General features: G+C 47.2%; 1 protein-coding gene across 2 annotated transcripts in view; it reads left to right on the forward strand.

The window, feature by feature from the left end:
• The window catches only part of LOC115087339 (zinc finger protein OZF-like), a 64,411-nt gene that overhangs the window by 26,052 nt on the left and 23,119 nt on the right, over positions 1-15,240 (forward strand). For both annotated transcript variants that reach the window (XM_029594434.1, XM_029594433.1), the window contains 2 exons: positions 4-111; positions 880-987. In XM_029594434.1, coding sequence (XP_029450294.1) covers positions 4-111; positions 880-987 — 216 coding nt within the window. The remainder of the gene's footprint in view (positions 1-3; positions 112-879; positions 988-15,240) is intronic.

Below are 15,240 nucleotides of genomic sequence, written 5' to 3' on the forward strand. Positions count from 1 at the left end.
CAGGCTCTCTCAATGTCAAACCTGACATTTTAATCCGATTTATGCAAGAGGAATTCAAGACTGAGCCCCAGGATTTGGAGGAAGAAGGGAACCTGCCCATCCCAGATACATGTGAGGACCTGCATGTAGCTTGGATTAAAGCTTGTGATGAGCTGGAAAAATGCCTCCTCTGGACCAGACACAGCCAGACTGGGATGTTATAATCAGTGCCCTGACTTTTAACCTTTGTTGTGCTTGTTCTATAATTTCTACATTTTTGCCTTTCATTCCTTTCTTCTCCCTTTGCCTCTCTCATCCTCCCCACCATTTTACTGCAGTCTGTCTCTCTTCCCAAAGCCACCTCTTCTCCTTCTCTCCACTTTCAATCTCCTCCCCATTTGTAGGCTTTTCTCTCTTTCTCCTTTCATTAGGCCTGAAGACAGCTGGTTCCCCCCCCCCCCTAAAAGATGGCGTAGCGCCACAGCTGCTGATATGAAACAAGTGACGCAACGTAGCAGAGTGGCCGCCCCATAACCACTTGCCTGCTCTGCCTGTTGACAGACCTGCCTCTACATGCTTCCTTTTCTTCCTTACTATTTCTGACCTCTGGCTTTTGTATTCTGAGAGCCATGCAGTGCAGGCCGCTGCAGGGAGGGAGGCAGGATGGTTCCTCCCTGAAGCAGCTGGTAGAAAGAAGGCAGGATGGCCTCTGCTGGCGGCAGCATGAGGGAGAGAAGCAAGTTGAACCCCCGGTATTAGCAGTTACGGCAGCCGGGGGAGGGGTGAATTCTACAGCAAAGGGCATATTTTGCAGAAGTTTCCGTGGGCATGGGATTGTAGGAAATTGGGTGTCTTGTCCACTCCTAAAATGCTGAAGGTATTTTCCCATTCTTCAAACAGGCAATCAAAATTACAGTCCTGACCCCACACTAGAGATCCTGAAAATAGAATTGCCTCAATTCAGCGACCAGTCAGAGGGAGGAGAGGAAGATTATGATACCAATAGAGGTGAGCAAAAACTTCCTTTAAAATACTTATTTATTTAGTTATGTTATTTATTGCTTGTTGTGTGCTGTGGAGTACACACAGAAGGTGAATTTTTAATTTCTATTTAACTTTTTATTGAAACAAGGCACATGCAGTTCAGAATATTTCCAGTGGATAACCATGGAATACTTATACAATCAGGAAAACTTACACATACCATGAACTAGCTTAGCTGTCAGCCCTCTCCTCTCGTCAAGCTCTGTTCCCAGATCAAATATCTTTGTATACATCCCCCTACACTCGGATATTATATGTCAGCTGTTCAAGAGCAGCAATGTGTGCCACTTTCTTTTCCCAACATATTAAACAAGGCGTTGTTTTCCACATATTTATTTATTTATTTATTTATTTTTAATTTTTATATACCGATGTTCCTGTAAAGTATACATATCACACCGGTTTACAAGAAAGAAACTGTCGCCTCGATGGCGTTTTACATTGAACATTTAACAATTTACAAATTAACAATTAAACAGTTAAACATATGAGTGATGGTAAGGTGTGCTGCATGAATGAAGCAGTTGATGTGTTAGTTTTGTAGACCCCATCATGCAAGTTCGATTTCTACAGAGACCGAGCAGACAAATAAGAGGGTCCTTGGGAGGAGCCCTATTGCACATATTATGAATGCAAGCTAGAACTTGCTGTGAATCTTAATGCTGGCTTTCAATAAAATGTTTAGTTCTAAATCATTAGAATTCAGTTGCTTTAAGCTTGCAGGTCAGATGTTCAGGGACCAGGTTTCAAACAGTGATTTAGTATGGATACAGCTTTGGATGATCTTGTGGATGACCCCAGATAAGATTTTAGGTAAAGAAAAGTTGTCTTTACTGAACTTGTCAGATCTCCCAGCTGCTTTAGATACTGTAAATTGTAAGATTTTAGTGGAAAGACTATCTGACTTGGTTCTGCTCAATGGTTTTGATTTTTCTTAGAGGAAAGATCACTAAATTGGCTTATAGTAATCACTTTTTGGTTCTGCAAGCAGTGAGTGTGGAGTACCACAAGGCTGCATTTTGTCTGCTATCATGTTAAACATTGATTGACACCTATTGAGAGATATTATAAGATGATTTGACTTTAGTTTTCAGCTATGTGCTGATGATATGCAGCTATATTGTCTACTGAGCACTGATCTAACAACATCTGTCTGTTTTAAAATCATTGTTCCTGTACATACCCAGATCAGTCCAGACCAGTGGGGTTTATGCATCCCTACCAGCAGATGGAGGCAGAGAACAAAACTTTGAGGCACTGCTACAAAACTGAGAGTGCCACCTGCAGTCCCTCAGTATTTCTCTGTCTCCAGCAGATGGTAGAGGTGCAAACATGCAGTCCTGACTGAGAATGGAGACTTAAAAGGATTAGCGTAGATTTTTGCTCCCTGACATGCTAGGCTCCATTTTACGGGCCATCCCTCAAGTTGAACTGGACAACCAAGGGGTGGCCCGCTGTTCCGGGGACCTAGATAAACAGGGGACTGGTTCCCTCTGAATGCCCTGAAGACCTCTCCTGGCTTCCACTGGCTCCTTCCAGGAAATTACCTCTGTTTTGTTGGTCTTTCTGTGAGCTGCTTTAAGTAAAAAAAACCAAAAAACTGAGGCAGTGAGAGGAAGGGAGCTGGAATCTCTGCTCAGGGAACAGTACCGTGGTGGTCGGCCAGGCGGGGTTCGCAGCAGCTCGCCAAAACAGGAGAAAGTGTGCACCTGTGCTGATTAGTGTTTTCCTGGGGTGGGGGGGGGGGAGCTTATGCAATGGGCTGCATCGTTCGTTCGGGCAGCGGGGGCCTCCTTTTTCTGACTTCCCACGTGCCGACTTTTTGGCACAATTGCACATCCTGCCAGCAGCGATCTTGGGGACGGAGTTTCCTCTCACGCTAGGCCCGTTTTCAGCATGGACCTCATGGCAGATAAGCCCCACATGGAGACCTGTAAGGCCTGTGGGCTTTGGTCGGCCTGGTTGAATGCGCGCTCCCTCTGCACCGGGTGTGCATCGAGAGGGGAGGGGGCCTCTCTCAAGCCTTCAAGGTCCAGGAAGGCTGCCCGAGCCGCGGGGCCCGTGGCAGGGTTAAAAGGGGGGATTTCTACAGAGCCCCTCTCTGAGGGAGATAACAAGCATGAAACTCTGACTGGCCAAGACTCTGATGGGCCTCCTCTGCTACTTTTTCCTGCGGGACAGGAGTTGGAACTGGTCCAGCATGAAGGGCTCTGGAGTCAGGGCTCCCTGATTCCGGGCTTGAGGGTCAGAAGGGGTTTTCCCCCAAGTTCATCCTCCTGCTGCACGAAGGCCTTTTTGACTCGACAGTCTGCAGGAGTGCGGGTCTCCTTGGGGGGAAGGCCAGGGCCCACCAAAAGACCCAGATTGGTTCCGGAGATTCCTGGACGTGGACGCATGTCCCAAGGGTCCCACACAATGGGTGCGGGGGGTGACCCCAGGGATCTTGATGACTCGGAGGATGACGCTTTGTTGCAATACGGCACAGATCCGGATGGGGATCAGTCCCCGGATCAGGATCAGTCTAGGGACAATTTGGACCTCGTGGAGACCTGCATCGAGGGAGATGGCCCTTGGGTAGTCCGCCTATTTAAGAAGGAGGAACTTTGACCCCTTATCCCACAGGTCTTGGGAGAATTGGGAGTGAAGCTGACTTAGGAAGAGTTGGATAACGAGGGTGTCAATCTGGTCCTGGATGGACTTCGGGGCCCTCCCAGTGCCTTTCCCGTGCCCAAAAAGATTCAGAAGCTGATCAGCCGAGAATGGCATTCCCCAGAACAGGTATAAAGGTCAGCAGGGCTATGGCGAAACTTTATCCATTGTTGGAGGAGCATTTGGACTGTATGAAGACTCTAAAGGTGGACACGGCGATCTCTACGGTCACTAAAAAGATGACTATTCTGGTGATAGGGTCCGCCGCCCTGAAAGACATTCAGGACTGAAAACTGGAGATGCAGCTGAAACGCATGTTCGAAGTGTCAGCTCTGAGTTTGCGAGCAGTGATGTGTGCTAGCATGATGCAGCATGCCTGCTTACGCTGGATCCAGAAACCTCAGGAGCAGACCTCGTCTGGGGTGCTCTCCCTGGCTCAGGTGGCCCGGTTGGAGGCCGGGGTGGCCTATGTGGTGGATGCCTTGTATGACCTGGTATGTACTTCGGCCAGAAATATGGTCTCGGCGGTGGCTGTGTGACATCTTCTGAGGCTGTGTAATTGGTCGGCGGACATGTGGTCCAAGACTCAGCTCTGCAATCTTTCTTTTAAGGGGAAGCTGATTTTTGGGGAGGACCTAGACCAGCTGATGAAGTCCCTAGGGGAGTCAAAGGGAACCAGACTGCCGGAGGACAAGAAGACCAGTAAGAAAGTCTTACTGTCTTGATCTCGTTTTCGGGATACAAGGAGATTTTGTTCTGGCAGAGGATCTACCTCCTCGGCATCCAAGCAGTCGTTCGGTAGACAGCAGTCCTTTCAAGGTTTCAGCAGGTCCTCCAGAGGCAGTTCCGGTCAGGGGACCGGAAACAGCAAGTCCATCCAATGAAGCCAACATGGTTCACTCCTCGCTGGCAGCTGTAGGTGGCAGGTTGTCCCAGTTTTACGAGGAATGGACCAAGATTACCTCGGACCAATAGGTTCTAGAGGTCATAAGGGACGGCTACAACTTGGAATTTTCATGCCGCTCAAGGAGGCCTTTCTGAAGTCCCACTGCGCTTCTCAAAGCGAAAAGGAGGCGGTGGAAGAGACTCTACAAAGGCTAATAAGCCTAGAGGCTATAGTTCTGGTACCACCAAGCGAACATGGGCGGGGAAGGTACTCCATTTACTTTGTGATGCTAAAGAAGGAAGGCACCTTCCGCCCCATCTTGGATTTGCAGAAGGTGAATTTAAGTTTGCGAGTGCCACGTTTCCGGATGGAGACATTGCGGACAGTAATTGTGGGGGTCTGCAAGGGCAAATTCCTGGCTTCTTTGGACTTAACCAAAGCCTATCTGCATATCCTCATTCGAAAGGATCATCAGAAGTTCATGTGCTTCAAGGTGTTGGGCCGCCATTTCCAGTTTCAGGTACTTCCCTTCAGGTTGGCCACGGCACCCCGGATTTTCACAAAAGTGATGGTGGTGGTGGCAACAGCCTTGCGCCGGGAAGGAATTCTGGTGCATCTGAATCTGGACGACTGGCTGATCTGGGCAAAAATGGATGAAGAGTGCATTCGCTCCATCCAGCATGTGATGGCCACTCTGAGTTCTCTGTGGTGGGTCATCAATATGGCAATGAGTCAACTAGTTCCATCTCAGTTACTGGAGTATCTAGAAGCCCGCTTTGATATTCAGGTGGGCCGAGAGTACCTGACGTCCAACAGAGTGTTGAAACTTCAGTCGCAAGTGACTCGTCTCTTATGCCTTCCAGTTCCCAAAGTGTGGGATTACTTATACATCCTGGGTTCCATGGCCTCAATGCTGGATCTAGAACTCATTTCTGCAGGAAGTCTCTGAAGATATCATTTATGAAGTTTTGAAATTCAGCAGGAGTATTGGCCAGTCCAAAGGGCATAACAAGATATTTGTAATGTCCATCTCTTGTATGAAATTGTAGGCTCCTCAAAGATCCAGTTTAGTATAGATCTTGGCACCTTGGAGGCAATCAAAGAGTTTAGAAATAAGGGATAATGGATATTTGTTCTTAACAGTGATAGCGTTTAGGTAACGATAATGAATGCAGGGTCTCAGAGATCTGTCCTTCTTGGCGCCAAAGAATAAACCTCCTGTAGTTGATGAGGAGGGACAGATAAAAGCTCGCTCCAGGTTTTCCTTAATGAACTCAGTCATTGCCTGTGTCTCCAGCACCGACAAAGGGTACACTCTACCAAGAGGCAGAACTTTCCCTGACTGGAGGTCAATAGGTCAGTCATATGGTCGATGAGGGGGAAAGCATCTCAGTTTGTTTTTTGCTGAATACGTCATGGAAGGCCGCATACGCCCAAGTGAGACCAGATGCATTGTGAGATCTGAGACTGCAACGAAGATAGATGGGATGAATCGATCAAGACAGTACTGTAGGCAGTATGGGCTCCACGACTGGATATCCCCTAAGACCAGTCCACGGAAGACCTATGTTGCAGGAGCAAGGGTAAACCCTAGACTAGGGGGTTAACACGAGCACCTGAGGATGTGAAATGAGATCCGTTTGTGGTGTAGGAGGCCCACCCTGAGGGTCATGGGTCGAGTCACAGCTGTGATTCTCCTGGGCAGTGGATTTCCATAAATTGAGGAGATTAGGAGAGGACGGGCAGTGGGTCCATTGGAATGGCATGATGGCAGACTAGAGTCTCCTCAAAGAAATTGCCTGCCATGCTGGAGACAAGGAATGCTTCAACCAGAATCTTCTGGGTATCAGTCTGGAGATAGATCGACAGGATTATCAGTGAGAGGGGAGCATTAGTTGAGGGACCTAGAGCTGTCTCCCCAGCCAGCCCTATGAACTGAAGGTTTCCTGGCCTCAAGGGGCAAGTACTGATATGCCAGAAGCAGCACAGTAGAGACACAGGTTCTGAAGCCATCATTGATGTTTCTCGTTCTCTGTCAGGCAGGATTGGCCCATTTGCATGCGTTCTTCCCGAGAAGCCAAATGATTAGCCTCTTTGGTTGGAACCATTAGCGGATGCTGAAACCTAGGTACCAAGTGCAGTGCCAAATGGGTCTGGCCTCACTCCCGAGACCTCTCCTGGAAGTGAATGTCGATTTGGATGCAGAAAGTAATCAACACATCCAGAGACAATGGAATCTCTTGAAACAGGTTTATCCTTGATTTGTGCAGCTAACCTTACCAAAAGACTGCCGTTAGGCTTTTGTCATTCCAACAAAGTTCGGCTGCCAGGGTCCAGAACTGAATCGCATACTGACCCACTGTTTATGAGACCTGGCTGAGACATAGAAGGTCAGCCACAGTGGAGGAGGAGCATTTGGTTTTTTTGAAAACTCTCCAGAAATGTTCCAGGAAATCAGTCAAGTTAAGCAAGGAATTGTTGCATTCCCAGGCCTGTCCAATGAGGAGTGATATAATATAGACCAGTTTTGCCAGTTTGAAGTGAAACTAGCTGCTTGTAATTCAAAAACTATCTGGCAATGATTCAAGAACTCCCTGCAGGGTTTGACACTCCCATTGTAGCAGGGCAGAGGTACAAAGCGAATAGCTGGTACCCAGAAGAAATTGCAGCACCAGAAGAGTCGGGACTGGAACCAGTGGTTGAATACCTGGGCTCTGCAACCTATCTCCTGCTTGGCATATCTGGTATCTTTCAAATTCTGCTCACTTTCAAGCTAATTTTAAAACGAGCACATGTGCAATCATTCATGCGCATATTGGCGCATGAGTGGAGATATGCTGGAATTTTAAATCATATGCACACTTGCATGCATATGAATTAAAATACGTCTACTGTGCGTAAGTGTGCTCCTACTTTTAAGAAGTTACTTGAGCAAACCTACTTCGTATATCATCCATAGTACTTTGCTGGCTTTAACACGTGTATGTAAGTGCATTTCAAAGCATGCTCGCACGAGGGACATTCCCAGTTTTTCCAATTAGTCCATCAGTTTACCAAATAAATATTAAGGTCTTCAAGACTCATGTGTTCTTCATCCTGTATATTCCCCAATTGACCTGGATCCCTCACCTTGTCCTATAATCCCTAAAACGCGAGATCTACAGACTAGTTCCTCATCAGAAGTAGCAGTAAAGTTATGCAGATAACAAGGACTATATACTGTGTGTGTGTGAGTGTGTATATATATACGCACGTGGGCAGTTTTGCGCGAGGAACACTTTTAAAATCGACCTCTCTGAGATTAAAGGGGGGATACTGCCTATAGAACCAATTTTCCTATACTGCCTATACTCTCTCAGGAAATTAAAAAGTCATTGGATAGGTGTTCTTTTGCGGATTGGTAACTGATTGAAAGACAGGAAACAGAGGGTAGGACTAAATGGTCAGTTTTCCATAAGAACATATGATATGCCATAGTGGGTCAGACCAAGGGTCCATCAAGCCCATTATCCTGTGGCCAACCAAGTCACAAGTACCTGGCAAGTACCCAAACATTAAATGAATAGATCCCAAGCTACTAATCCTTATTGATTAATAGCAATTTATGGACTTCTGCTCTAGGAACATATCCAAACCTTTTTAAAATCCAGCTACACTGACTGCTGTAACCACATCCTCTGGCAATGATTTGCACAGCTTAGTTATGCGTTGAGTGAAAAAGATTTTCTCCGATTTGTTTGTAAAATGAGCTACTTGCTAACCTTATGGTGTGCCCCCTGGTCCTTGCATTATCCGAAAGAGTAAATAACTGATTCACATTTACCCAATCAAGTCCTTTCATGATTTTGTAGACTTCTGTCATATCCCCTCCTCAGCTGTCTCTTCTCCCAACTGAACAGCCCTAACCTCTTTAGCCTTTCCTCATAGGGGAGCTGTTCCATCCCCTTTATCATTTTGGTCGTTCTTCTCTGTACTTTCTCCAGTGCAACTATAGCTCTTTTGAGATGCAGTGACCAGAATTGCACCCAATATTTAAGGTGCAGTCTAAACATTGAGCGATTCAGAGGCATTATGACATGTACCATTTTATTCGCCATTCCCTTCCTAATAATTCCTAACATTCTGTTTGCTTTTTTGAACACAAAGGTCAGTAGTGGAGTACTATAGAGATTAGTGTTGGGACTTGTGCTATTTAACATATTTATAAATGAAAAAGGTACAATGAGTGAGTGACTAAATTTGCAGATGACATAAAATTATTCAAAATTATTAAAACAGCAGATTGCAAGGAAATGCAGAAGAACCATGTGAGACTGGGCATCTGAATGGCAGATTAAATTTAATGTGGAAAAGTGCAAAGTGATGCAAATAGGGAAAAATAATCCCAACTACAGGAACACAATGCTGGGTGCTGTATTGGGACTCATCACCCAGGAAAAATACCTTAGAGTCTTTGTGCACAATATATTGAAATCCTCAGCTTAGTGTGTGGCAGTGGTCAAAATGTGACGTTACTTGTCAGTAACATGAGTTCTCTGATGGCCCACAATATGTCAGTTCTTACACTTGGCTAACATCACCAGATGGAGCCTGGGATGGGACTTTGACCTTGAAGCTTCTAGAAGCCTTAAGAATGTCCCACTGGGCATGTGCAGCCCTCCCTTACATCCTATGCAGGACCCCTCAGTCCATGATAAAGCTATGTCTTGGAGAAACTAACTCCTAGAGGAGGTGGGAGCATTTTGTGATGACTGACAATAGTCCATCAGAGAAGCTGTGTTACTGATAAGTAACCTCACTTTCTCCAAGGTCAAGCAGAATGACATTCGTCACACTTGAGGACTCCCAAGCCACAGGTTGCCTCAAACAAAAAGAAAAGGAGAAAAACAAACAGTGCTTACATCCTAACATTTTCTGTTTTTCATCTTAATGGCAGGCTGAACCATATTAATGAGCCCTAGGAGGGATGGATTTGGATTCTACACCTCAAAGAGATTCCATAGTACAGGCTGCTTAAAAACTTATTGTTACATTGGGAGCCCTTGACAAACACAATAGTGAGATGTGAATGTGTAGAGAAAACTCCTCATCACTGCTTTGCTACAGATGCTATCATGATTCTAGCACTGTGAGCTTTGACATGCCCCACCAGAACCAGGCTTTCCTGGGCATAACAAAAAAGAGTGCAATTCACTAACCAAGAGAAGTGGAGCTCTTGGCTACGGCAAGGCCAGGTTTACTGGTGTCGATGAAATAAAAACTGGATGGACTATCTGATGGCTTCAGTCCATTGAAGATAGAAGGCCATGGCTCACTTGTAATCTAAATTGCAATGTCATTTCACCCTTCGTGGATTTAGGAACAACCATAGGTAAAAGCTTAGGAATGTGCACAGAACTCCCGTATTGCAAAAACAGTGTAAGGTGGAAAAATCACTAGGGTCTAGAGCTCATTAACTTTGCATGCTAAAGTGACCGCCATCAAAATTATGACCTTCCAAGTCAGGTACTTCACACAGGACCCAGAGGCTTGAAAGGAGATTTTAATAACTGGGTGAACACCTCACTGAGATTCCATGATGCAGTGGAAGGCTCAACAATGGGTTTCAACTGAAGCCAGCCCTGCTTAAAAATGCAAAACAAAGGCCGTATAGGGATTTAGTTACCTTCTACATGGTGGCAAAAAGCACCAATTTCACAAAGTGAAACTTAACTGCACTGATTATCAAACTGACTTGGAGAAATGTAGAAGCTATTTAAGAGCAGCTTTCATGTGAAACAGGAGAAAGGATCTAGGGCCTTTCCCTCCAACTATTCAACAATACTTTGTTATCCACAACATATGATTTCCTCTTGAAATCCTTCTTGGATGCCAGAGGAATACAAGTCACAAGACAGATTCAGGGGTTGCAGGGCTACACTTTTGTCATTTAGGCTGAGAGAGCCCAAACCCAAGCAGTCCATAATCCTTGTAGATCTGCCTCAGGGAATTTTCCAGCCTGACAAGATCCATGATGAATGTCTCCCAAGGATCGTGAACCAAATCTGTTTTGGCCAATAGAGATCTATGAGAATCATGGTTCCCTGGTTTCCTCTGAGTTTTCATAAGGTTCTGTAACCAGAGGAATGGGAAGATATGCTCACCAAAAGCTTGATTCCACTCTAGGGTGTGGGTATCTGTGAATAATTGCCATGCTTTCCTTTGCTGTAACAAAAGTTTGGGAACCTCCCTTTTTGAGGAGATGAAGCCAGAGCTACCACGTATGTGCTGCACCTTCAGAATATCTAGTCTTTAACTGTTGCGCTGATAGTGGACCCTTGGCCCGAGGTGGGGTTGACGCTACCCGCAGGGCAAGCCCTACGGGTCCCCACCATCTGGAGGCGGAGCAGGCTAGGAGACGGAGGCCAACTGGAGCTTCGCCAATATCAGCCCACGTTACCCTTAGATTGAACACTTGGGTGCCGGGGCCAGCTGGACTTAGGCGGGCCTCCATGAGACGACTCCCATTTGGTGTAGACAAGGGTACGCCAGGAACCAGCAGAGGTATTGGAGGGCCGAGGACGGTTCGGAAGAGGCAGGGTTCTAGTGACCCAGACACCAACAGGAACAGAGGAAAGCAGGAGGGTGTCCAGATAAAGATAGGCCAAAGCCTGGGAGGCCAGGTTTGTGGGATACCAAAGGAGAGTCCAAGGCAAGCTGGAGTCAGGACAGGCAGCAGTAAGGCACAGTACCGGAAGCAGAGCTGAGGTCAGAGCCAGGAGATCAGATCAAGCGTAGTCCAGACGAAGCAGCAATCAATACCAGAGAATCAGTCCAAGCGTAGTCCAGACGAAGCAGGGGTCAGTACCAGGGAATCAGTCCAAGCGTAGTCCAGATGAAGCAAGTTTCAATACCATGGAACCAGTCCAAGCGTAGTCCAGACAAGCAGGGGTCAATACCAGAGAACCAATCCAACGGTTCAAGGAGCAAGCAGAGGAACAAGAAGTAACAGGAACAGGAGACAGGAACCAGGAACAAGCAATGAGCACACGAGCAATCGTGGAGACCTGTTGCCAAGGCAGGGAACAAGTGGCTGGGCTTTGCCTTTTATACAGCGGCCCAGTGATGTCATCATTCGGGGCCACAGGCTACTTTCCCACCGCAGCCCCTTTAAGAGTACGCGAGTCGCATGCGCCTAAGCCAGGGCCCAGAGGAAACAGGGCAGCGGTGTCACTCCACGGCCCGCCGGGTGCAGGGAGGAACCGCACAGGAGTCAGAAGCGGCAGAGGTGGCTGTAGGTGCTCGGGGACGGAGGTGGCTGCCCACCGCTGCGAGCGAAAGTGAACCGGAGCTGGCAGCTGGATTCCTGGGGTGAATAGGCCCGGGTGTAGGTCTATCACGGCCGAGACACATAACAGTACCCCCCCCCCTTTATGCCCCCCTCCTGGAGGTCTGGGCTTGCCTGGATGGGCACGGTGGAACTGGAGGAATCCCTTTTCCTTATGTTAAGGATCTCGTTGTCTTGTTAATCTATATTTCCACGCTGCACTTTGTTACCTCCCTCCCAGTTCCTATTTCCCTGTTAACATGTATTTTCCAGCCTAATTGTTCGAATGTAAACCGGTATGATGTCCCCTACTAATACCGGTATATAAAAGTCTCTAAATAAATAAATGTTACTGGCCGGTTCCGAGGAGTTTTCCTCTGGACTGTAGCCTTCTCACGAGAGAAAGTACTCCCAAATGCGACCTCTTCTCTGGACATCAAGTACTTCTTGAACCCGATAAGTGGTATCAGTCTCAGTGGAAACTGGAGTTGGCGCAGGAGTTCTACATGATGGCCAAGAGAGTATCACTGGTTTGAGCAGAGATATGTGGAAAGAGTTGTGTATACCCAAAGTGGGTGGTAACCGAAGTTGGTAGGTCACTGGTCCAATTTGCCGGGTCCCAGGGAAAGGACCAATGTACCTAGGAGCAAACCTTTGAGAAGGTAGTTTTAGCCGGATGTAACGGGTGCTCAACCAGACATTTTGGCCTAGCTGAAATTCTGGAGCCGGGCGACGATGAAAGTCGGCGGCTTTCTTGGCTCGTGAGACCACTTGACGAAGATGTTTATTCGTCTGGTTCCAGAGGGCTTGCAGAGCAATGGCAGTGGCCTGAGCTACTGGGGAAGGCACTGACAATGGGACTGGTAATGGGAGCTGCGGTTGTGTGCCGTAGACCAGTGGTCCCCAACCTTTTTTGCACCAGGGACCGGCTTCAAGCAAGACCATTTTTCCATGGCCCGGCAGGGGGCGGGGCTTTGGTCATATGAGGGCGGGGTTATGGAGGGGGTTGGATTTTAGTGCACACTTACCATTTAATTATGACATTTATAATGTGAATGTGACTCAACTCACCATAGGTTCTCATATGCATGGCACACTGACCCATGATCGTCATGGGGCTAGATGTAAAAGTACAGTTTGTATCCACGGGAACCCCCCTGACCCACAATAATGGATGTAAAGCAGAATTATGACATTCCCCATACAACTCGCCCTACAAAAAAGATATTCTGGTTCTGGTGACATCTCAGTAACAGTAACTCAAACTCCTTCTACTTCTACTTCCAGGCTCAATAGCCCTACTCTTATGAAAAGACAGCAGTTTTACCACCAATGCATGTCCTCTTGAGAAAACACAACAAATAAGACCGATACAAACGCTTACATGCTAGCAAAATATTTCATCTCGGTAACAGACACAGAACCGACCTAACATACTCCCAGGATCTGTAGTAATGCACATAAACTAATCTGCACACAGTTACACCTGTATTATGGAATACACTCAAACAGGAGCAACCCTATCTATGAAAAGGCAACACTACAATATTAAATCAGGTCCCTAAAAACCAATCCACCTCTTATTAGGAAACAAACTAGCAAGCAGCTATAGATCCCACACAGAAATAATTGTAAACTATACTAATAAGCAGAATAAATGTTTCAAAACAGCTATGAACAGAATAACATCCAACAATTAAAAACTCATAAAAACTATTAAACATTCTCCAAACACCAATAAAATATTTCAAAAAAGCAGACATCACACAATTAAAATGGCAGTCAAGAAAAATAAACTTAAAAAGCCACTTTTACTTACCCCCCACCAGCAGCTGTCCTACTCCCTTCCCTGCAGGCCGTGGCACACACCAGAAGCAGCAGTAGAAGCTAAGCTCTATACTTATGGTCCTCTTCCTTAGTGCCCATGACTCACACACACACCATACCAGTCATGCCCCCAAGACCAGTTTCTGTCTCTCACACACCAATCATCTCCCAAACAGTCTTTGGCACACACACACCAGTCACCTTCCTGACAGTTTCTCTCATGCCATACACACACACACAGGCTTCCCACTCCCGTGTTCTACTTACATATATGGGCTTCTCACTCTCATAATCACTTTCTCTGTCTCTCTCTCTCACACACACACACACTCACCAGTCTCTCACTCCCATGTTCTCTTTCAGATATACAGGCTTCTCCCTCCCATGATGTGTCTCACACACACCCATGCTCACTCTTCACATGCACAGGCTTCTCATTCCCATAATCACTTTATTTCTCTCTCTCTCTCTCTCTCTCACACACACACACACACACCAGTCACCTGATCTCGCTCATGCATATACACACACACAGGCTTCCCATTCCCATGTTCTCTTTCAGATATACAGGCTTCTCCCTCCTATGCTGTGTCTCACACACACCCAGGTTTCTCACTCCCATGCTCACTTCTCTTCACATGCACAGGCTTCTCATTCCCATAATCACTTTCTCTCTGTTACACACACCACCAGTCCTCTCTCATTTCCATGCTCACTCTCCACGTGCACAGGCTTCTCATTCCCTGAATCACATTCTCTCACATTCACACACACCAGTCTTTTTCTCTCACACACACCGTCACCTTACCAAGCCAGTCTCTCTCTCTCAATGCATGCACACTCACCCAGGTTTCTCACTCCCATGCTTTCTTTCACCCCACAACACCAGGCTTCTTACGCCCATGCTTTCTCACATACCCAGACTTCTCACTTCCATGCTTTTTCTCTCTCACACACACACATCAGTCACCTCCCTGACTAATGTCTCAACACTCTCACATACACATCAGTCATCTCCCTGAGCAATCACTTTCATTGTCTCTCACATACACACACACATCAGCTCTCTGACCAGTCAATCACACACATGCTGGCTGCCTGCTTCTCTCTCTTTCTCTCACTCACTTCCTCTCTCCCCCACCCCCCCGAGCACAAACGGTAGCTGCACCACCTCCTCCTCCAGCCCCCGCAGGCCAAGAAACAAGAATCCCATCGGCCACGGGAGGCTCACGTTGCTGTCTCCTTTACCTATTATCAGCTGCTTCGATTGCTCGGGGGCCGATGCTGCTGTCGCCGCTGCTATTTTTTCATGCGGCACGGCTCTTTCTCCTTCCCGCGCACCGCGTATCACTTCCTGTTCCGGGTCAGAGGGAGGGGGGGGGCGGGAAGAAGAAAAGGCCCAGCCGCGGATGCCACAGCTTTTTTTTTGCACCGCTGCCGTTCCCTGCTGCCGTTCCTGCTGCCGTTCCCTGCTGCAATGGCAGCAGGGAAGGAAGAGCAGCGGGCGAGACCGGGACGCGCGACACCCTGCCGGTGCTGGCGGCGCCGC

This window comes from Rhinatrema bivittatum, chromosome 3, assembly GCF_901001135.1.
Source record: "Rhinatrema bivittatum chromosome 3, aRhiBiv1.1, whole genome shotgun sequence".
NCBI classification, from domain to species: Eukaryota; Metazoa; Chordata; class Amphibia; order Gymnophiona; family Rhinatrematidae; genus Rhinatrema; species Rhinatrema bivittatum.